This window comes from Pyxicephalus adspersus, chromosome 7 (assembly GCF_032062135.1).
Source record: "Pyxicephalus adspersus chromosome 7, UCB_Pads_2.0, whole genome shotgun sequence".
Taxonomy (NCBI): domain Eukaryota; kingdom Metazoa; phylum Chordata; class Amphibia; order Anura; family Pyxicephalidae; genus Pyxicephalus; species Pyxicephalus adspersus.
In genome coordinates, this window is record NC_092864.1 from 38,522,871 (window position 1) to 38,546,941 (window position 24,071).

General features: G+C 38.0%; 1 protein-coding gene across 1 annotated transcript in view; it reads left to right on the plus strand.

Moving 5' to 3' along the window:
- The window catches only part of KIF5C (kinesin family member 5C), a 44,878-nt gene that overhangs the window by 3,218 nt on the left and 17,589 nt on the right, over positions 1-24,071 (plus strand). The window contains exons 2-12 of the mRNA XM_072418140.1: positions 4,833-4,923; positions 10,109-10,182; positions 11,422-11,526; positions 12,494-12,542; positions 13,529-13,584; positions 14,937-15,024; positions 16,126-16,250; positions 16,800-16,904; positions 17,809-17,957; positions 18,045-18,193; positions 21,724-21,899. Of these exons, the coding sequence (XP_072274241.1) occupies positions 4,833-4,923; positions 10,109-10,182; positions 11,422-11,526; positions 12,494-12,542; positions 13,529-13,584; positions 14,937-15,024; positions 16,126-16,250; positions 16,800-16,904; positions 17,809-17,957; positions 18,045-18,193; positions 21,724-21,899 (1,167 nt within the window). The remainder of the gene's footprint in view (positions 1-4,832; positions 4,924-10,108; positions 10,183-11,421; positions 11,527-12,493; positions 12,543-13,528; positions 13,585-14,936; positions 15,025-16,125; positions 16,251-16,799; positions 16,905-17,808; positions 17,958-18,044; positions 18,194-21,723; positions 21,900-24,071) is intronic.

A 24,071-nucleotide genomic window follows, 5' to 3' on the forward strand; every position in this document is an offset into this window, starting at 1 on the left:
AGTCAGCAGATACAGAGTGCATGCTATGATAATGTAATGATATTTTAACATCACCCAAGGGCAGACAATAATTGTTAGTTGGGGTTTGCTTATATTTAAGAGAGTATAACAGCTTCTATTGCAGACATCTCCTTATTAAATTCTTGTTCCTGGCTGTTCATCCATTATTTTATTGTTTTGCATCATTGACCTGGGACAAGTAAGCATTTTTCTATTTTAAGTGCTATAACCAGGATGTTGAAGAGGTCTCTTTATAAATTATATATTTTTAATGATTACCTTTATTGTATTTCTAGAGCACCAGCATATTAGACAGTACTGTACAAGGTCCAAAGTCGTATCACTAACTGTCCCTCAGAGGAGCTCACAATCTAATGTCTACCATAGCTAAGGCCATTTTTTGGAGAGACACCAGCAGTAATTTTATTTGTTATTGGCGGAGGGATTTGGAGTGCGCAGACTCTGGGAGAACGTACAAGCTCCATGCAGGTAGTGTTTTAGCCAAGATTCTAATGGCGTAAGGCCAGCGTGTGACCCACTGTGTCACCTAACTACTAGTATAAGAGTGGTCACATAGCACCTGCGCCTTCAACTGCCCTCTCAGTTCATGGCTATCTCATTATTAAAAACCAGGATGAACCTCACCAATGGACTGAATAGGTTTTAGGTGGAGCTGGTCCACAAGGACCTAACTGGCTCCCCATAAGGTGACTGAGTCTATGTGATTGTGTGTATGGCAGATATATTCTGGCTGGATTGTAGAATGTAATGCAGGGCAATGGATTTGAAGTTGTCTTGCTGTGAATAGCTTCATGATTGGAGGTTTCTAAAGGAATGTTGTCTTTTGTGGGACTCAAGATAAATTTCATTCAATTTTGAATAAAGAAGAGAGGGGTTGGAATCTTGGCAGTTCTTTCCATACTCATTGGTGGGCTTTACCATTCTTTGTGTGCTAACTAAAACAAAATTGATACTGAATGTAGTTTTATAAAATGACAAAGAAAAGGGACAACTGGCACCTGATTGATATAGCCATTTCCTTACATGGCATTTACATCTTTCTCCAACATGGGTACAGTGTTCGTGAATGATGGACACCTTGATCAACCTATCAACCTGACCTTCATTTTTGCACATTTCTTTAGGCTTCTCTCCTGAACTGTATTTACCCAGTCAGCTTTTTACAGTGTGCAATAGAAGCTGCAACAAGTCAGAGCCTGCTACATCTAATATCTGCCTTATTGTCCATGGCCACCCCTTTCATTCATTAGATTTAAGTCCTTGAATTACAGAGGTTCAGCATACATTGTTAACACTTCTCTTCCAGAATACCATTTACCCATGAGCCCATTTCGTGTACACTTACCAGTGTTTGTGACCTTCACCATCTCTAAGATACTATTGCCAAAAAAGGTACATTTGCCACACGTCGGTATGTGGCATGCCTGGTCCCTTGTGGGTTTAATCCACTGTCCCCTATGCCACTCCTGTGCCTTATAATGAAGGGAGTGTCAGATGGAGACCAAGCATCTGACAAAACTGTAAGAGTTGGATGTTGGTGACTTTTAGGGCAGCATAACTACAAAACAGCGAAAGACAATGGTGCAAGTGGTAGTACTGGTTGGTACTCTTATCCATTTTGAGTACTAGGAAAAGTTATTTCACCCATTCAGAGCAGGTACTGTTTTACAGCCTAGCTGCTCCCCTCCATAATAAATTCCTTATATATGTGTTTTATTGCAATGCATACAGGTCTAGCCTACTGTTCACCAAATTTCTTAGTCTTTAGTCTGGTAGACTGGGAACCCTTGATGTTTTTATAAGACAGGAGACACCTTCACAAATACACCCAATGAAGGCTCCTTCTTTGTTTATTATTTACTGAAATCCCATTCCCAAGGATCACATATAAAGAAGTTTCTCATGGGCCCCAATCTAGTTCAGCTGCATTGGATGTCAAACACAGATTACAGAGAAGAATTTCAAGAAACCATACAGAACCCTCCACTGTCCTTATGGAAAGCTGTGTCCAATAATCACTATAATATGACTTCATTGCTTCGTCTCTGAACTTGCATTGTTGGTGGATCATGGATGGGGCGATGGTCAGCTTTAGTGCAATAAAAGTTGTGGAATTCCTCTTTGAGAGTGCTAGCTTTTTGGTTATGTCCAAGAGATGGAAGAAGCTATAGGAGAAGCCATATCATTTGGATGATTTGTGGGTGTTCACCTAAATCAGAGACCCTTTGCCTTTTGAATCTGGAATCGCCTTTTCCTAACAGTTCAGTTTGCCGAGTTTCATCTGTAGCAGCCTTTGGAGCTGATGATAAAATTGCAGGATTCAGCGGCCATTCTCATGTCATATAGCTGCCATTGATTGCCACACAAAATACAGCTGCAATTTTCCAGCTGGCTACAAATGAAATAAGATGGAAGAAGAATGCTTTGTAGCTGACACAAATCTCTGCTGCAATGTGAACATTTGTGACTTAGAATATATTTTAGGAGGATCTTACTTTGTAGCCTGTTAGTGGTAATTACCTATAAACATTGGTGTAGGGAAAGATACCTGAGACAGCCTCATCGGTTTTGCATATCTGCAGATTTTGCTGAAAGAACAATGGTTTAGGGGGATAAATGGGGTTCAGGATACAGGGTGTGGTAAATCCAGGTGGCAGACTGCTTAATTGTCCTCTTTGGACACTGGATTGACCACTCCTCTGACCATCTCACAAACATCCTTTGGCCACCAAAGCCACCAGCACTTCAAAAAACCAAATGAAAAGCTTGCTAAAGGGGCAGGGCCAGACTTATCTTTACAGTAAAATATGCTTGTATATTAGGCTGATCTCCCCATCAACAGATCATTATGGTATGCAGTGTCCACTGAAGGTAACCCCTTCTCATAAACTTTTTTATGCTTTGTTTGGCCTGGTTATTGGCAGGTTCTCTAAGTTGCAGTGATTGGTGTTTTGGAAGTAGGGATATATTACATAAAAGCCAGATCCAAGAGCCATGTAGTCTTGGACTGGGAGTGGCTGTCACATTGGATGGTCAGTGGTGGGGACTGCAATCTTGTAGAAACCTCACATCCCCGTTCAAATAGAGCAAAAAAAAAAGCAGATGGGTAATAAGGTATTCGTGGGGAGGAAGCTTTACACAGACACTATGCCAGTGCACACTTGATGGTACCTGAAGCCATGCATTGTAGTGTTTAATGTCGTATTTGGGGGTTTCCTAAGGCTGGCCTTGGCTAGACAGAGTCCTAGACCTTACTCATACAGGGAAGTAGGTTCAAATATGTAATGTCGCTTGGTTGACATGGGGAGCTGGGGGACGTTCTGTCTGCCCTCATTCTTGGATCCACCCCATTACACATTTATTTATTTATTCATTTATCTTCCTTCTAATCTCTGTGACTTAAATCAAGGGTCTTTTTTCTATGATTTATCACTCCATATTATATCCTTAAGTTAAGTTTTTAACCAAACATTTGGCCATGCAATGAATCGGGCAATTTAAGACCACGCAAATAAAGTAAGGTATGAATTGGGTAGACATATCATTTCAAATAGCCGGAATCATAGTAGATAATGATTTTGGAAAAGTACTGGAAAAAGATTTTGAAGGAATTGCTTTCATTTCTTTTTGTTATGGAATAACACAGTGATTCCAAAAACATTCAATTATGTATATTGGCTCCCCCCCCAATCCTTAAATGACCATGGTGGGATATTAGATTGTGGGCCCCTTTAATGAACAGCTATTGACATGACTACTGACTTTGTGAAGTGGTGTGTAATATGTTGTGATATATAAATACTAGTTAGTAATATTACACAAAATGGTATTTCTGGAATGGATGAAGCATGTTTGGCTTGGCCATCTCCTGGCTTCTTATGCCTTGAATACAGGACATTTACCAACCATAATTTCTTACTTTTTTTGTCCAACTGGCAATTTTAGGTGTCCTGGCCCACCTTTGTGCATTTTAACTTCTCCTGTTGTGTTTTTCATACCAAAGACAAATTTAACTGGAGAATTTTGAATGATTCATAATATCCACAACAAATGTAGAGACCCCGGAACATGGCAAAGAGATGTCCAATATAGTCCCTAAAAGAATGGTGGTAAAGCAGAACTAAATTCACTGTTTAGCTGCTCTTCCTAACAAGTTATCTTCTTTATTGATAAGTTAGTATTGATTATATCATCTAAATATGTATATAGATTTTAAAGATGCTCTTTTTTTGCCCCTTCCTCCTATGTAGCCAGTGATGTTACTGCAGAAGTTGGAGGTTTGTGGTGGTGCTTGCAGAAATACCCCACACCTCTATGCAGGAATACCCACAATCCCCATTGCCGTCACCTATGAGCACAAAATGACTGCTGCTTTTATGGCAATCTGTAAATAACTATTTCCCACCTGCAGCATTATTTGTGCTCATTTAGGATGTTACTGCAGGTAATCACAGGGGTCAGGGGAAGGATATGATTGAAAGTGCAAGAGAGTAAAAGTTCCTCTCCAACTTCTACTAAGAACTAAAATGTTGATTTTAAAATAGTGGGCTCTGCGCTTGTCTTTGAAAGCACTTTATATTAATCAGTTGCAGCATGACTTTTGTACTTCCAGTAATCTGCTCATATCTATATCTTGGAGTGGAAGGGGCTTTGCTGTTGTCAGCGTTTATCCTGCAGATGCATTGTCTGTGTGAGCGATGTGGCAGGGCAGATTAATGTCACACAATAGGAACATTCTGGCACTTAGAGCCTCATACAAGTGATTTTTTTTCCGTTCTGTTGTTTTGATCCTCTTGTTTTTGTATTTGCAGCAAGGGAAGCCATATGTCTTTGATAAAGTATTGCCTCCAAATACCTCCCAAGAGCAAGTTTACAGTGCCTGTGCTAAGCAGATTGTCAAAGGTAAGTAGTAACATGGTGGCATCCTGTGTAAACTTTTATCTATAGCTTACAGATGTTTTCATGCCTATACATTTCATTCATTGTAAATAATTTTTTTTAATTACACCTATTACTGACTAGCTGATATGAAAATTTGTACATCCCTTTCTGGTGGCCTATGTCATGGAATTTCAGCGCTTTAATGCTGCCCACACACTGCAGATATTCTGTTCCTTCCCCAGCATACATTGGTTTCTTCTCCCAGCTCCAGGAACACTATAGGATTTATGAGGTGGCGGGAGGAACCAATGCATGTAGCAGGGGACAACAGATAACGATACCACTCAGCTTTGAGGACTGCGAATTGACTGGTTAGATTTCTCCCCAGACCTTTAGCCCTTCACAATGGAAATTGTTTATTCATCACATTTAGTAATTACACTTACTAAAGATGTTCATTTAGCAAAGTGAATTATCGCTCTGTATGGGAAAATTTGCTGAGCTTCGTGAAAGTGATGAAACTTCACTTTGCAAAGAAAACGCAATCATGTGCAAGGAACCCCTGCAAGGTAAGCATTTACTTCGCTGAGTGAATCACTGAAATATTTTTAAGTAAATCAACCCCACTATATTTGATCTTAAGCATCATACAGACACCAGAGGATTTTCGTTGGAAGCAATCTTTAATGATAATATCCAGTGACAGATGAGTGAATGAGCACTGTACACACAGTGCTGTTCTGTTCTTTGGAAAGGAGGGGGAGGACCAGTTAGTGGCACCTCACTTTGCTCTTCTCCGTAGGAGAAAATGACAGTTGCAGATCATTCATCAATCCACCATGGCATATTGATAAACTCTGATAGAGGACCACTGTACACACATCTATTTTTCTATTTGTGGTGTGTTTATATTTTTAGGCTTTAGGATTATGCTATAGCTATAGATGATTCTTGGTGATAGTTTCCATTGAGAGTAGAATAAACAGGCTGTATACAGACAACGCTGCTCCTCTCTATGTTGGAAGTAGGGAGATTGGAAGGATGCTTACACTATTGCTCCTGGACAATACAGAATTGTATCTGATGAAACTGTAGCATCTGGCGAAATGCGTTAGTGTGTATATGGTATTGCATTCCAATCTCAGAGTTGCTTTTGTCAAGTAAAGGGAAGTTTGATCTCCTTGTATATTTTTAAAGAACCTTTTGACTGTTTTCTGGGCCCCTTTTCCATTTAGCATTAGTATAGTTCCATAATGGCAAACTAAAGTGTTTGTATAGCGATCACTAAATGATGTCAGGATACAGCTGTACGAATTCTAATCGTGAAAGTCATGCACCAAAAATAAAGCCACTTTAGAAGTTTTATGGTTACCCTACTCCATTGATGCATTTTGATGCACGTAATTTTAAAGTTGTATCCTTATGTATGGAATATCCTTTCATTTATTGTCCGCTTTGTTTTACTGTTGTAGTTATGTGTTATTGTATGCTTCCTTTGTGATCTAGTTTCATGTTGTGCTCTATGAATATTGTGAAATCCCCCACCTTTCTATCAGCCCTACATGTTAGTGAATAGTCTGCCTGTTACATGGCTTTATGAAAGATAAGCCTGCTAATCACTGGATTAATGTGCTACTTTGCCTGTTAACATGAAGGAAAGAGAAGCATTTTCTGTGCTGGTGTGGCCATGTAGAATGTTATCTGCATTCAGACTCTGGGGATTGATTTGCCTGGATACCAGGCTCTATGTTAAGTGCTCTGCACTGGGGGAGGAGAATGGCTCAGAATCCTTTGAATCTAATAATGAGTCTACAAAGAACATTACAGCTCCCTGCAGATCAATAGGGGTGAGTATAGAACCATTTATGTGTAACTGCAAAATATATGGATATAAAATACACCTTGTATAAAAATATTGATTGAATGAGAAAGGGATTTCATTATCCAAAAATTAAGGTGTTCTCTAGCACAAATTCTTTTTGATGTGAATTGATAAGAAACTTCATTAGGGTTTTTTTTTACCACTGGGTAGATTTTCCTTCCATTCCTGTTGTGTAATTGACACCAAAAGTGAAGACATGTCTGCCCAATGGAGACACAACAGTAAAAATATTCTTGGCACAGCAAAAGAAGAATTAGAAAGTGTCAGTTTTTTATGACCGCTCACCTGGCCTGATGATGCCATAATTAAAGTACAATATACATTTTTAACCAATTCTTCCTGGAGATCCACTATAATCCATAAAAATTACAAAATCTAGTTTGCCCATCCTTGGGAAAAAAAAATTGGCACTTCATGAATTTGATGGCTATAAAAGAGAAGGAGGGAACCTTGCAGGAATTGAAACAGGTTCCTAGGAAGCCTTAAAGCTGATTCCGAAGGAGATCTCTGCTGGCTTTAGATTTTGTGTCTCCCCATGTGGAGCATGCAATGCTTTGTGCCATTGCTGAGGAACTTGTAAGTTACCACTGCTAAACGACTGCCCCCCACCTGGTACTGGAACCCCCTGCTTTTGGAATCCCTACCATGGTTAGTATGGCTGTCTTCCTAATGGATGGATCTCTTTAAATGGGTAGTCTAGCTCACAACAATTCTGTGGATGTCATCAGAACAGGAAGTTTGTTTTAAGGCTGAGCATATACAGGTCCATTTTCCTAATCCATTAAATGCTTTTATACAAAACTATGAATTGATCCTTTATTTTTAAATATGATTGACCAAATCCATCAAAATTGAGTGTAGGCAAAAAAACTTGATCAGAATTTCTGGTAATCTCACAAGTGTATTTGTGCTTTTAAGAGCTCCTAATACTTTTCTGTTCAATTGATTTTTGGAGGATGTGCACATCCTTTTCTTCATTTTCTGCATAATTGTGTGGGCGACTGAAACCAAAGGATCAGCTTTATATCCAGGCAATTAGCATTCTTTAGAAAGAGTTCAGCATAGGCAGCTTACATCATCTCCCACAACAGGTCCTCTTGAAGTCCGTAACGTTGCTTTCTGGCTGCTGCAATGACATCAGTACAGCCTTTGTGTACTTTCATGCTCTAGTTTTCCCTTGTATCCAAGAAACAGACTAAGGGACTAGGGGGCAGTGGTGACGGCCTTTTGTTCTATTAATGAACTGCTTCTTTCCCCATACAAGACTATGAGAATGCAAAAGCAGGTTGTCTGCACCTCCAGTGAATTCTGAATGATCTCAGAAGCATCCTAAACTGGTGTAAAAGCACATTTAATTTGCCTATCGACGTAAATGTTCATCTTCATTCCCTAGATTTGTGAGCTCTTCGGGACAGGGTCCTCTTTTCCTCCTGTGTTAATGTCTGTATGTCTCATTTGCAACCCCTATTTAATTTACAGTGCTTCGTAATATGTTGGTGCTATATAAACCCTGTTTATTATTATTATTATTATTATTATTATTATTAATAATCTTCAGCCAAAATATAAAGCTAGTGCTGGATATGTTAGAACTTCTATTGTGCTGTCTTTGTCCAAATTTGGAATATGTTTCAAATGTCTGTCCCTGAATAACAACAGTAATTGAGACCGCAAAATAATATCTTTTATAGTTGTGACAGCACAATAGACATCCCCATTTTTCCTCTCTGCTCCTGTTCATGCAACTAACAGTGAGGCTGAATCAAGATATATGGATTTTTTTTTTTAATTTGATACCGCATCCCTGAAGTCATACTGTATTCCAGGGATCAAAAGATAGAACGGAGAGGGGGAATTTGGCACACTACATACCATGTTTCATTTGCAGCTATGGGTATAACCTCTGCATATGATCACTTTAAATAAGAGAATATCATCAAATAAACCTGCAAATCTTTCCTTCTGCTGGTTTTAGAATGTCACCTTGTTCTCGAATGATCTTTCGCCTGAAAAAAAAAAAAACCTTTTTTGGATTTTCACCACTCCAGTGCATTCTGTTATCAAAATCATCCGCTGGGTTAAATTGGTTGCAAGCGATTACAGCCCCACCAACCATCATCGGTAATCACAGTTGGATTTCTCCCCCTTTTATGTCTGCTTGATTGACATTCAGCTCAGCCAGAAGCAGCCTTTCCTTTAGCAGCGGAGTGATGAATACATGGTGGCCTGCTAGTGTCAGGAGCGGGGAGATGCTGCAGGAAAGCATTGTGAGGAGGAGGTAGAAGAAGTCCGCATATAAATGTTTCATTATAGATTCCTGCATAGAAATATTGAAAGGAAGAGAAAAGAGAATATGAGCCTGGGGAATTGGTGACTGTGAGCATCTGTTAGATGGATGAGATACTATCAACAGGAATGAAAGCACCTAAAACTTATGCACATGAAAGTTTAACAATTGTTTTTCCAGGACTATATAGACTATATAGAGAGAATATAGAGATGCCTGCTGACATTAGCCTTTGGCTTGGCATGCATTAGGTGTGAGGGTATTTGGGCCTTGTGATTGACTGTTCAGGCATGCATTCTGCATTGTGAAAGGTAGAAGAGGGCTGGGTAGCATTTCTCTCACTAATATTATATACAGGGTCTGGGTGGAGATACATTGATCAGGACAAGACCTGCAGTCAGTGACACATGCTGGGCATTGAATAGTCACCTGTCTATCTGGTATAGAGAAATCTTTTAAAGACAGACAATCCTTTGCAGCATTCAGATATCACATGACCCAAGAACCACAAAGGGAGCTCATGCTGAAAGGTGTATAAAGGTTTTCGGGCAAGGCCAACCAATCCATACCAACACATGGCAGGACACTGGCAGAGGTTTTTCCATAGTGGGATGGTGTGTTGTATAGCTAATTAAATGTAAATGTTGTAATAGCAAAAAACATTTGCCCTGCTTCACACCTCATTGGGACATACTGCATGCATAGAAATGCAATAGAAAGCATAGCAGGACAAATGCAGTCTTTGAACTACTCGATAGGGTTTTTTATGACTTAATAATGCATTTGACCATAGATTCTGTGTGCCCATGTTCATTAATGATCCAAAGGCAGAGAAGGTAGGCACCCCCCTGAAACCTACTTACTTGCAGATAATGAAAAATATAACAATTTCGATTTCCATTTTTTTTAATCTATAATTAATTGGCTAGGGGCTTGCAGAAAGCTCTAAACCCATTTAATAGGATTGTAGGTGAACCATCTGCTAATTTATTGATCTTTGTGTAAACTGTGTCTTTTTTTTTTTCTTTTTCTTTAAGATGTTTTGGATGGCTACAATGGAACAATTTTTGCATATGGACAGACCTCTTCTGGAAAGACTCACACAATGGAGGTAATGCAATGGAATCAATGAAGAATCTGTAAATGATGTGATCTTAGCAATTCATCTAGAACTGTATTTGCATTCATGTTGCATGTTGCAATCTCTGAGCAGGTCCCATAAACACTGACATATTTTAATCTTGGCTATCCAAAATAGGCTTTAACAGGACCTAGAGTTGGGGACTATAAAAAAAAAAACAGAATGTTGGATGAACACTCAGTACATACATTCTCAAAACCTTTTCCAATGAACTGAAATAGTGCAAAGAGTAAAGCTACGTACACACGTCCAATGGTTCTCTCCCGACAATCGGCTCAGGGCCGTTATCGGATGTGAATCTGGCGTGTGTACAGTGACCATCGTTCGAACGACCTGGCGGATCCATGGATGATGGACGACCGTAATGCAAAGGGGGAGAGCGCGCAGCAGGGTGCTGCTCCGTCGTTCTCACCCTCCCCTCCACATAGAGCAGAACGGTGCTGTATGTACAGCACTCGTTCATGCATTGTGGTTAGTGGTTGGAAAGGATCGTGAAAGCCAATCTTTGGTGTTTGTTCCCAAACCAAGACAACAATGACGTAGGAGCAGGGGTCAGTTTAAGCTCTTAGAAAGGGCATGCAAGTGTTTTTGAAGCAAAAGGTCGCAATTTCATAGGTGAACTGTGTGCTCTCAATAAACTTTGTGCAACAACAATATTGTGACAATAGGTAAAGTAGGAATAAACCCTTACTACATAGTGTTTTCTTTATTAATATTAAGTGCCACCACATTCGAAGAAAGTAGTTATATTTTTTTTCCCACACCCCCTGTCTAAAACATGGCCCCCTGCACTGCCACAGATATTTACCTATATGGATCTGAAGACATTTTCACCCTCTTCGGCCAAATTAATCTTTTTTTTTTTTTTTGTCTGTAATTGTGCAAGAACTTTCAGCCTTTTTTTGCCATTTGAATGTTTTCTCCGGCTGCAATTGTGCAGTAAAAACTTGCACACTTTATCTGGACCATCTTCCAATACAAAAGCTACTTGAAAGAATGCACCATATAAGTTCATGGGGCTTTACTGTAGAGGCACTCAGGAAGAAAGTACAGTTATTTTTTTTTTTTTATTCAAGAATTGGAGCAAATAAACATTCTGAATTGGAATAAAGCTAAAAGTTGTGTTATTTGGTAATTATTGCTTGCATGTGTGAGCATATTGGAAGTAATTGTCATTAAGTAATTCTCTGCAATTTATTTTTTCCTTAGGGAAAGCTACATGACCATCAGCTCATGGGAATCATTCCAAGAATCGCCCGGGACATATTTGATCATATTTATTCTATGGATGAAAACTTAGAATTCCATATAAAGGTAAAGGGTTCAGACAGATAACCTTATGTGCTTCAAGGGTTTTGATTAGAAGTAACAGTGAGCAACAAAAGGATTTGTATATGCTATATTTATATATGTTTATGTTCTATCCTCATCTGATCTCTTCCCTGTTCTGATTAACTTATAACCATTTATGTTTGTTTAAATTAGAAACAAAACAAACAAAAAACTTAGTTTTTAATGTAATTTCTGTTTTTTTGTTGTGCATATACCCAAGGCCTATGGTGATTGAATTCCACTGGAACTACCTTAAGCATGCAGACCTATAAATTTCCTATATTTGGTGCCATCCAAATTTCAGCTTCTTGGCAGTCAGTCAAATTTGTGCTTTTCATTAAAATCCCTGAACTTTACATCTCTCTGTCTCTGTAGGGTTTTGCTGGATCTTTTAGGATTTGGGACCCCTTCACACTTTTACATGCTATTTACACTCATTGCAGATTATTGTTGGAAAACAAGCCAACAGAACCTTTTACAAGTATTAGGCATGTAATTTACAGAACACTTGCAGACAATGTGGTGTTCCAGCAAAAAAACATATCTGTTTTGTGGTCTGTTGGGCAATAATTTGGCACTGCCATGTATGTTAAAAATCCTAAAAATGTGCACGTTTGAAATGGTCCTAAAGGCCTCAGATGGACCTGCTGTCCTTGAAATGTCAGATAAAATATTTTGAAAATTGTGATCGTTTTGTTTTGTAGCAAGAGAGTAGTGTCTTCAGGATCTTTTACCAACAAAACCATGTATTCTTATCATACAATTAATGACTAGCAACGGGTATTAAACATAAATATAAACTGACTTCAAACCATTATAAAACCAAAAAAATAAACTTGATGCACAGTTTATACACCAGATTTCATTAGTTGCATTGCTTAGGTTAGGATTTGATTAAACTTCCACTTTCCAACTGCTGAATTAAATATTTGTATTTTCCTTCTGATAGGTCTCCTACTTTGAAATCTATTTGGACAAAATTCGGGATTTATTGGATGGTAAGAAATATCTTTTTGCTAGGTTCAGTCAAGTTATTGCAGTAAAATAAAATTTCAAATGGAACTTCGGAATTTTTTTCCCTTAATGTATCTTACCTTTTTCATTTGTGCTGTTCAGCCATCATATTTCGGTCAATAAATCTCATTCCCAAAATAGCTTATTTGTTGTAGTGGCATTGCATTAAATTGTTGCGTGTTCTTCCACTTCTGGTCCTGCCCCAGCTCCTAGAAGGGACAGGCCAGTGACGTCCGCATCTTTCTACTTCTGCTGCTCTTAGGGCTGAATAATGGCACAGTACACCCCTACGTCTTGTTTACTGAGTTTTTGCAGGGCTAATTGCCTTTGTGTCATGGACTACATTACATCCTGCCAGGTTGAGCCATTGCCCCCAAATCCTTAAATACAAGACTTTCACAGATTTATTTTTAAAATATCTTGAATGCTAAAATTCTAAACTGATTTCTTTACTAGAGCTAATATTATTTATATGACATATGTCATATGTTACATCACATGACAGGCATTTAAAGAAATGTTCTTTATTTTTATTTATGCTATTATTGGTTGATGAATCCTTAAATTGTATTGGCATTTTTAGGCAGATTGGTATTTGACCCAGATCATACCAAACACAGAACCTTGCAGGTTCCGCCCCATTTGAGACTTATTTGTTTGCTTTATTCTGATATTTTCCAAAGGAATAAAAGTCAGACATTATGTTATTGGAATGTTATATAACTGGAGCTAGGAGGAGCAGTCATGTACTGTACTGCACTTCTAAAGAAGAAGCAGAGCTTATTTATGGCCCATTCAAATAATAGGTCATAATCTATGAGGATATCATTTCAAACTATACATAGAATCAAAGCTTTCAAAACTGTAAACCCAGTCAATACTTTTACTTCCTTGCAGGATAAATTAAGTTAAAATGATTTTCTACAGCATTAACGTTTCCCATCACATTCTTTCATTTCTTCATCTGCAGTCTCCAAAACGAACCTGGCGGTCCATGAGGATAAAAACAGAGTTCCTTATGTGAAGGTACAGATGTCTATTAAAAAATTATTGCAAAATTGTAGAAATTAAACCATGTGACAGATTTTGTTTCTGGAACTTTATTGGGAGTGATATATAAACTTTAGTTCAGATATACATACATATAGGGTGTGGTATTCCTACTCTCACTGTTGGATATTTTAAGAAGAACATACACCTTTTGTAAGGCCTGTTGTATAGCTAATTAAATGCAAGCATTGGAATAGCAAATACCAATTAATGGGAGGCTGCATTTCACCTCATTAGGACATGCTGCATCTAAAGAAATGCTGTGGAAAGCAAAACAGGACAAATGCAGCCTTTGAAGTGCTCAATAAAGGTCAATGAGATTTTGATGACTCATTTTTGAGGAGCATCTCTGCATTGCAGTATGCTGGGTAAAAATATTCAGGTTTGTTGCATGTTAGTATTCAGATCAAAATGAAAAAGTGGCTTATTTCAATGGTACATGAAGCAATGTCTACCAAAGGTCCAAGGCTTATTGGTTAGGTAATGTGAAGAATGCAACAGGAGCTGCTGAAATGTATTAATGTGGGTTGGCACACCCAGAACTTCAACGTAGATAGTAAAAGGTAAGGTAATGAGTATGGCATCTTGTAACTTTACTAGAAAACAAAACAAGCTGATTGAGTTCACAGGCGACATGTAAAACTAAAATACTGCTTTTTGTAGTATGCTGTACATTCTCAGCTTTAGATAAATGTCATTCAGATTGGGAGCTATTGATATAAAGCAGCCATTTTCAACCAGGGTTCCTCTAGAGGTTACCCGGAGTTATTAACCTGACACTATGCTGGTGGCTGCATAGTTCTTAAGCCAATACCACAACAGAACCAGCAGCATGACACCGAAGTTCATTTTAAAGTGGAAATAAAGTTCTACTTTTCATATTCTATCAGACAAGTCCTTATTGCAGAAAGGGACAGACCATGCCCCTTCTGCAATAATCCTTTTTACTTGCCTTCTCCTGCCCACCAGTATGATAGTGAAGTCATCCAAGCCCAGCCAATCAAGATGGCCAAAGATCACAAGGAAGATGGTGTCTCGTCCCGTGACTAAATGAGGACAGGTGAGTATAGGGGGGTTTACTTCTGCTTTATGTGTCTTTTTAAAGTGCCATTCAGACCGCCTCTGTAAGAGGAACATTCTTCCAGCTAACCCCCAATGTAAGACAATGACACGTAATGCAATGGTTTTAGCATGGGTTCCATGAGACCTGATAATTGTTTTAGGCATGCGGTGAAAAAAGTTGAGAAAGGCTAATATAAACTGATCTAGTTGTCTGGGAATATTGATCTAACCATTTTCTTTTTTTACGTGTTCTTTTTTTTGTTTAGGGCTGTACGGAGAGGTTTGTATCCAGCCCTGAGGAGGTAATGGATGTTATCGATGAGGGAAAAGCAAACAGGCATGTTGCTGTTACAAGTAAGCAACCATAAAATTGATGACCTCATCTGTGTACTGAAAAAAAAATCATACCTACCTACCCACTGGTATGATAATGATAAGACAAGGCATTCTAGTAATTCTCCCATGGTGCTTCTTTGTATAATCGATTCAGTCTCAGTCCTCTAATCTGAAATATACTACAACCCATCATCCCTGTAGATATTTGGTCCCCTCCAAAAAGTGAAGGCTTACTGCTCCAAGCCTAAGATACCTGAAATGTGCTTTCACAGAATTGTCAAATTAAATTTCTGGCATCTTTCTATACATAAGCCACCACGAGGTTTGTTGCTGTGATTTTAGGCAAGAACAATTTTATTTTTTGGGCAGTTTTGAAATTGCATAGTGGTTGCAAACTGAAATGGAATGTACAAAGTGTCTCCAGGTAATAGTTGTGGATTACTTTGGTGTGAGATATCTTTGGATAGATTATGTCTTAATTTTTGTGTCTTAAATACCAGGACTAGGTAGGTAAACAAAACTGATGGGGGGTCTCTAACCCTTACCTACTTTATCCAAAAGTAAAAAGGTGTCTAGAGATGGACAAAAAATGTTATCTTTAGATATATCCCTTTTTGATTGACCGAAGATAAGTGTTCCCAACAGTTTCCCTTTATTCCTGTTCTGATTGCAACATTTTGGATGTGTACAATGGGTACACTAAGCAGAATACACCACCAGAAAATTTCTAGATGTAGTTATTATATTAATACAACAGTGTACTGATTCAAGACTTTCAAGATCAAGAATTTTGGCCCGAGTGACCCTTAAACTGAACTGAGGCAAATTCTAACCGCTATAAATATTGTTAATTGTTTCAGTTTACATTCAGTTTGATTATAGAATATTAGTAAAAGATCAGCTACATAGATGGTATATTTTTTTTAGTCAATTAGCTGATTAGCACTTGCTTTTTGCAGCAAAGAAATTTACATATAAAAATGTTTAAAGCATTGATGTTGAAAAGGATTATTTGCAATAAGATAACTTTACATTATTGATGAACATTGAAATTACTCTATACCTTTTTTCATTTTATGCCTGCTTTTAATATGCATTCACTTTGTTTGCCCCACGCAGATATGAATGAGCACAGCTCCAGAAGTCACAGTATTTTTTTAATTAATATAAAACAAGAAAATATTGAAACTGAAAAGAAGCTTTGTGGGAAACTGTACCTGGTAGATCTGGCAGGAAGCGAAAAGGTGAGAACATTAATTTATTACTGCAACTTGATAGGTATTCTTCTTTATAGTATTCTTTGCCCAAAATAAAAAATAAAGTCCAGTTCCATATTATGTATGGAATAGGTATATTCCATATCCTTTTCTCCACCCTGGGGAATCCAACCGCTACCCCCCATGTGTGTGTGTGTGTGTATATGTATGTATATATGTGTGTGTGTGTGTGTGTGTGTGTGTGTATATATATATATATATATAGCTTACATGAGGGTGAGAACATTGCTCCTTTGTAGATGTAGTACCATGAGTATTTACACATTAGAACAGGATGTATTACTGTCAGAATCACCAGGTGTAAATACTATGAAAAAAAAACTTGCAGCCATTGTAACTAAGGAATGGATTGTGTTAATTTTTTAGGTTAAGTTACAATTTGACATGATAAACGTAGTTCAACAGAGGTGTATCCAGGAGCCCATCAAATGCATGATTCTTGTATAAAATGTGGAATGAGAACCATTGATGACCCATGTCAGAACATTTCTGCTGATACTTTGATGTTTTCATCAGGTCAGCAAAACTGGAGCTGAGGGAGCAGTTTTGGATGAAGCAAAAAACATCAATAAGTCTTTATCAGCCTTGGGCAATGTAATCTCAGCCTTGGCTGAGGGAACGGTGAGTAATCTGAACCTGCCGCCTAGTTATTGGTGTGATAAATCTCTCCAAACAATCATGATTACAGTCTTTCTAATATTAAATCATGGGAAATTCAGATCTGTCTATAACTGTTGTGATTTCTGTGTGATGTTGTAGGATTTCTACTTTAAATTATTTATATTTTAATTGGAATTACCGTTTTAACTCAGATGGGAAGTATAATGGTGATCCTTCTTTCTTTTGTATTTAATTGGATTCTGTTGTATGCCAGCCCCTAAATGGTAAGTAGAAAAGAGTAAATTAAAAGCATGTAATAGAAGGATTTTTTAGTGGCAATAACCTTTATATATAAATATGTGTAGTGATACAAACATTTCAAATGTAGAAAACACACTAATTGCACATCTCACAATTCGTTCAACTTCACACCCCAGTGGTTTCAGTTGGTTATGTAAAGTTCTAAACAGGTTTCTCCTAATGCACGTGATTTCCAGCAAATGGAAAAGCCAGATATACACTATAAAAATGATAGATTGGTCTCGGGGCCCGACGCATTTCACCACTTCCTCAGGGGGTAGTGAGAACCATCAAATGGTTAATATGTAAAAACATATCATATAGGTGATATTAGACTATTATCCACAAATCATCAAAAGAACATTTGCAGTATACATAGTTAGTTGCATTAGTTAACCCTAGGTAAGTGCAATACTTTTACATAATAATAATTAAGTAGGGTAATACAAAAGAGAATCGTAACCTCAACTTCTCTCTATCTCCTTTGTGTTACCCTACTTAATCATTATTATGTAAGTGCGATGCACTTAAGGTAAAAGATCTAAAGCATCATATGTCCCATAGAGTGTTTTGCAATATTTTGCTTTCTGTTTTGCATTATTTTGCTACTTTTTTTTTCCTCCAGAAATCCCATGTACCATACAGAGACAGCAAAATGACCAGGATACTCCAGGACTCCCTTGGTGGAAACTGTCGAACAACTATCATTATATGCTGCTCTCCATCTGTCTTCAATGAGGCGGAGACCAAGTCCACCCTTATGTTTGGTCAGAGGTAAGCAAAATTTATCCTGACCTGGAGCCTTGTTGACACCTTTGATGTCTACATCATAAATGTTGGTTTTATGGTTTTCCATTGCAGAGCTAAGACCATTAAGAACACTGTATCTGTCAATCTTGAGCTCACTGCAGAGGAGTGGAAGAAAAAATATGAAAAGGAGAAAGATAAAAACAAATCACTCAAGAATATCATTCAGCACCTGGAGATGGAGCTTAATAGATGGAGAAGTGGTAAGAACATGGTTGTCTTAGTTATATCTGAAAACTATTTTGAGTTAGCGGTTTAAAGCAGCGCAAAGTAAATAGGGGCAACATGTCCTTTTGGGATTCACTGCAATATGGATTCTCTGAGCATGCCATTTGTTACATAAGCCACCAATATATCAAAATTTCTCATGCAACTTGGCTGACAAGACAAAATTAACACATATACTTCTCCTGTTTCTTACTATCTTCTCACTCCAAGAAATTAAAAGCAGTTCTTTTGATTTCAAGGGCTCTTTATCGCTCGCTAAATGAGCCGTAAATGGTGTAATTGCTGCCTTCTCCCCTTGGTATGGTTTTTGGTGTAACATCAAAACAATGAGGCCTCACACCGGTCATCCTTGGATGATGTTTTTTATTTCTTTCTTTTTTTTCAATAGACAATGTCATGGTTTTGCTAATGCATTTTTCTCTCTCCTGATGCTTAGTCATGGTCTCTGTAACTATGCCCAGATTGCTGGGGTTAAACATATCATGGGAATGGGGAGGTGAAGGTGCAATTTTCAATTTGTTTATGTAGTAGAGATCAGACTTTCCAAGAGACCAGCCTTGATGGCTAGAGCTTGTAGAAGGAAGAAAGAACAGTCTTGAGGGATGTTAGTATAGTTCCTCAAGGTTTAGGAAGCTCTTCTTAAATTATCCTGGACATTGTCTTGTTTCAAAAAGAGCCTCTCATTAGATATTTTAATGAACATGGTCTACTGTCACATTTGCTTCCCACCACCAAATTGTCAAATCGGTGCTTTTCATCAGACCTCATTGCTATGATTGCATGCTGTGCAGAGGCCTCTTCTTATAAACCGATGGTGCTATTTTCCCCATTTTTTGTCATGGCACACAATGCACACCATTATTACAATCCTGATTTTGCCACAGTATTCCATTCTCCGATTGCTGGTGGTAGTTTAGGGATGTACCTGGTCTTACATAGTAGTATGAGATGATTTTCTTACAATGAAAGGCTTGGCAAGAAAATTTTACCCAAGCAACACATGCCAAAATTAGTGATAAATGTTAATTTCAACATAAAAATAGCAAGCCCAAATCACTCCACTTATCCCTAGAATTTTAATCATTTAAATTCCTTTTTACATGGCGAACAAAGTCAAATGAATGCAGGCACTGCTTTAAAAAAAAAAAAAAAAAATAATCCTTAATATATACAAACTCATGCTCCTGTCTTGCCTAATGATGACGGTGAGGCATAATGATGCTGGAGTGCCTTAAACACCCCGTATTTCCCTGCCTCGGCTGTGTGCTGTTCTTTCATGTAGTCTGGCTTTTAGACGTGTCCCTAGGGCTTTGCTGACTGCACGGCGGTGAATGTATTTGATTAGAGCCATGACGTTGCCATGGTGATGGCGGCTGGCAGGTCCTCCAGGTTGCTGAGTTTATGGCTCACAAATATGATTACAGGTTCAGTAGCGACTTTATTTATCGTGTTCTACAGCAGCTCTTTGATGAACACAAGTGAATTTCCCAGATGTAGTTATCGGCATCCAGGCACTGGGAAAATGGTGCTCTCTGTTGCCGCGGAGTGTTGGAACGTTATGCCTGTATAGAATGTTTTCATTTGAAGGGATTGCTGAATCTAGAAATAAAGTCACATAGAATACAAATGTTTAGGGGTAAAATACTCCAACGCCTGTATAGAATGTAGAAAAAATCATATTGCAGCCCAAATTTCTTTTTGCAGTCCTATACGGCAGAAAAAGGCACCATGATGACTATAGGTTGTCATCGTCTAGGGGATTTCTAGAAAGAAACCAGCATGACCATGTGACTGAAATGAACATCTCTCACCAATCACTAAACCACTTTAATACTAAACTGATCATTGCCAAAGCTTTGACATATTCACCCGTGAATGGTATTAAAGCCTTTGTTGATGGGCTTTGGCTTTGTGTTGTTGGTTTTGGTTTGATCTCCATTAAAATTGCTTCTGAGATCAATTAGATTTCATTGACCTGTGCATCTGAGACCTCTCCCTGATCCGTGGAGTTGCTTTAAGCAGGTTTTGCATTCTCATGAGAATTTAAAATGACTTGATGTGAATAAATACCTGTTAATGCAAGCCTTAATGTGAATCAAATTTTGCTGGCTACACAAAGACATTGAGGCATCTGGAATGTGATTTCTGTTTAAAGGAAGGATCGGAGATTAAATTTGCCTGATTTGCTGAATAGGCAAGACGTTGTAGTTTGCAACATACATTTAAACCCTCATCACTGGCAGAATGATCATTCCAACCCTCCCTTCTCCTTGGGATAATGCTTCTTTTAAATTCTTCAGGTCACCCACAGAATTTCTATTGTATTTAGGTCTAGGCTCTGGCTTGGCCTTTCCAAAACTTTGATTTTCTTTTGTTGATTTGGATGTATGCTTGTGGTCATTGTTGTGTTGAAAGGTGAAGTTCATCTTTTTCTTCAGAAGCGTTTGGGCCAGAAGTGCCTGGTATTCCATAGGAAATAATGGCATGTCCATTATTGCCCTTCTAAAATGCGTTTTGCCTGTTTGTTATGCTGATTCACTGGCTTCAGTATTTGAGACTCTATCAAATTGCTAGTTCAGCGAAAAGTGTTAGTATTTGCTCTTTGTCCCCACCCTGCAGCTTCTCTCTATGCACCATTGCTTCTGCTTTGTGTGTGTGTATGTATGTATGTATGTATGTATGTGTATATATATATATATATATATATATATATATATATATATATGTGTGTAATATATATATGTATGTGTATGTATGCAGCGCTGTACATTAGATAGGGGTTGCAAATGACAGTGACACAGGAGGAGGACCCTGCTCCAAAGAGCTTACAATCTAAAAGGTGGTGGAAGTATCAAACAATAGATATCGCACAATCTCATCTGTTTTACCTGGGAAAGGAATTGAAGAACCTCCCCTATCACCCCCTGGAAAATGTTTTTTGGCTTACTAACCCGACCCAAACAATCATGTAAAGGGGTGGCAGTGACTACATTGGAGCTTGTTGTGGGTGATCTTTGTGCACTAGGAGGTACCCCAATTGGGAACTTTCTTAAGGATAGTGGATCGTGGCACTGAAGCCAGGTGGTAAGCATAATATCCAGGCAACGTTCACCAAATTCAGTTGGCAAACAAATGAATTCGATTTTTACTGGGCTCATTTCAGTGGAGCAAATTGTAGGATATTGCACCTATAGAGCATCTGCATTTTTGTGTCTTTTAGCTAGAATGAGAAGGGTTCAAACTATTCTGTTACACCTGCATCCTTTGCTAATGACCACATTGTCACTGGTACAGGAATTACAGGGACTTCCTCTGAATGAAACTTCAGGTTGCAAAAAGAATTGTTTTTGTGTAGATTAGGAAAAAATGTATCCTCATCCACTTTTGAATGATACCTGACTCACTTTCTCTCCTGGTTACAATATTCTTCCAACTACTCCCTGAATACTGCTGAATGCTTATTACTACATTACGGAATTAAATTTTAAATGTATTTTCGTCACAGGTGAGGCCGTGCCTCTAGATGAACAAACAAGTTCTAAGGATCAAAAGAGCCTTGAGCCATGTGACAACACCCCAATCATTGACAACCTGTCCCCAGCCGCTGCTTGTATCACTTCAGAGGAGAAGAAGAAATATGATGAGGATATTGCCAGCTTGTACCACCAGCTGGATGATAAGGTAGAGTCTGGTGTTATCTGCTAGACTTGGCTGTATGTGGAACTATTAGGGATAAAGTAACACCATCTGGCCTATGAAAAAGTGGAGAAAAAAGTGGGTATTTAGTACAATTGGAACTTCTCACTTAGTAAATTCTATTATAGTGGCACCTGATTGGATGAGTAATGCACATTGTGATACCTGCATTTCTGCAATGCAGGGTCTTTCTTGATAACCTTGGTTTTGGGAGAAGGTGCGAATATGCAATGCAAGTACATTCATTAACTAAATATATTGCAGGTACATTAAAACAAAAGGTGTGCAAAGTCTTACTGTTCATTTTCATTAGAAGGCAGTCAAAGTCTAAGTAGAAAGTCTGTCCCCTCCAATATGCTGTATAGAGGGACCCTTGTGTGTGGAAAGAGTGGTTTGGCTGCAGAGGTCCTTAAATGCCCCAGCTTTATTTGACCTTTTGTCCTGCAATCAGCAAAAGCATAATAATTTTGAATTTGTTGATTACATGGTTACTAGTATAGGGTACTATGGGTTACTAAATCCAAGTTCTACAATTTGTGATAAGCCCTATCGTGGAAGGTTCCATATGTGAGTACCGGTAATTTATTGTTATTGTCCATAAAAGTATTGGGTAGGTGCAGCTTACGCTCCAAGGGGTGGGGCTTGTTCACAAATATGGGTAAGTTAATTCTTTGAAAATTTTGTTAAATGAAAAATTTGATAATGGACAGACATCTTGTGAAATGACATCAACTACCCAGTAATATGTATTAGGTTAAAGGTAGAAAAAAATTTATCTAAAAAATAAATTTAAACAGCTTTATGAGCTTCAGTGAAATTAAAATCATAATGCTCATTCTTACACTTTATTCTATTAGATCATGTCCTAGATCATTCCTTGCAAGCAGTAATTACTGTTCAAAATCTGGCCAAATGGATGCATTTATTATATCATATGTTTGTTTTTACTTTTGTGTTTCCTATCCAAATGCTTATTACAATAATAATATTGCTGCAAATGTAGCACACTTTAGGGGTATTCATTTTAGAGGCTTTGGGGGTTTGCTGACAATATAATTAGTGATAATAATGGTGTGCTCCATCTTAATTATGTGTTTCTCCCTTCTTTGTGTGTATTTTTTGCAGAGATTTGCAGAGTACAATAATTAAAGTGCACCAATCTCTATCATCTATATCTATAGTGATCACTTGTAACTGTAATTAGCAGAACTGCTAATTAAATAAGATGTTAAATTGTTTTAGCTATGCAGATGTCCTATTACAGACACTTAGATGTGGGCAGTGTTTTTTAGGATTATGTATTCACATAAAAATCCATTCACCCAAGTATATTTTATTGACTATATTTATTATAGGTCAAGTTGGAAAGAGTCACCCTTCTTGCTTCCCATGCCACTTTCTGTACCCTGAAATTTACCTCCCTGTGTAATTACAGTATGTGTATATGTGTGTATATGTATGTGTATATATATATATATATAATGTGTTTGTTTGCAGAACATTAGGACAGTTTGTAGGTTTTTGTATTCTATTAGGCTTGTGGGTACAGACATTCGCCCCAGAGAGAGTATTTTTGTAATCTGTGGACGCTTGCAGAGATTACCCCTTCTGGAGGAGTCCTCGTGCAAAAATTAGCAATCCCTTAGTTCAGTAGTTCTAGTTTTTTGTAAAAATGACCTACTCACTGATAATCAGATAGAAGGGGGGGGGGGGGGGGGTCATCCTAACAGGCTGTCATCAAAAGACTGCTGAGATTCTGGGCCTGTTTTTTCAAATCTGCCTAAGACTGGAGAAGATAGACTATTATGGGAGAACCTGGGTGATCCAGCGAGTAAAGCCACCACAATTTCTCAAAAGGCCAGTGTCAACGTGCTAAGGGATGTGTTGATGAGTGTGGTATTAACTTCAGTTTGGGATGCTTCTGAGATGCATTTAGAATATCATTAATGGTTGCATTTGAACTTATTTTACCTGCTTCAAGCTGCTTTTGTGTTCCCTACCAGAAAATGCGTTTTGACATGAACCTAAACCTGTTGACATTGGACCTTAAAGATAATTCACGTTGGGAATGCTTTGTTTTAAGGAGTTCATAAAACAATCGGAGACCCTTTCTTCATATAATACAAGTACAAGTATACACATATTTTTTTCTTCTTC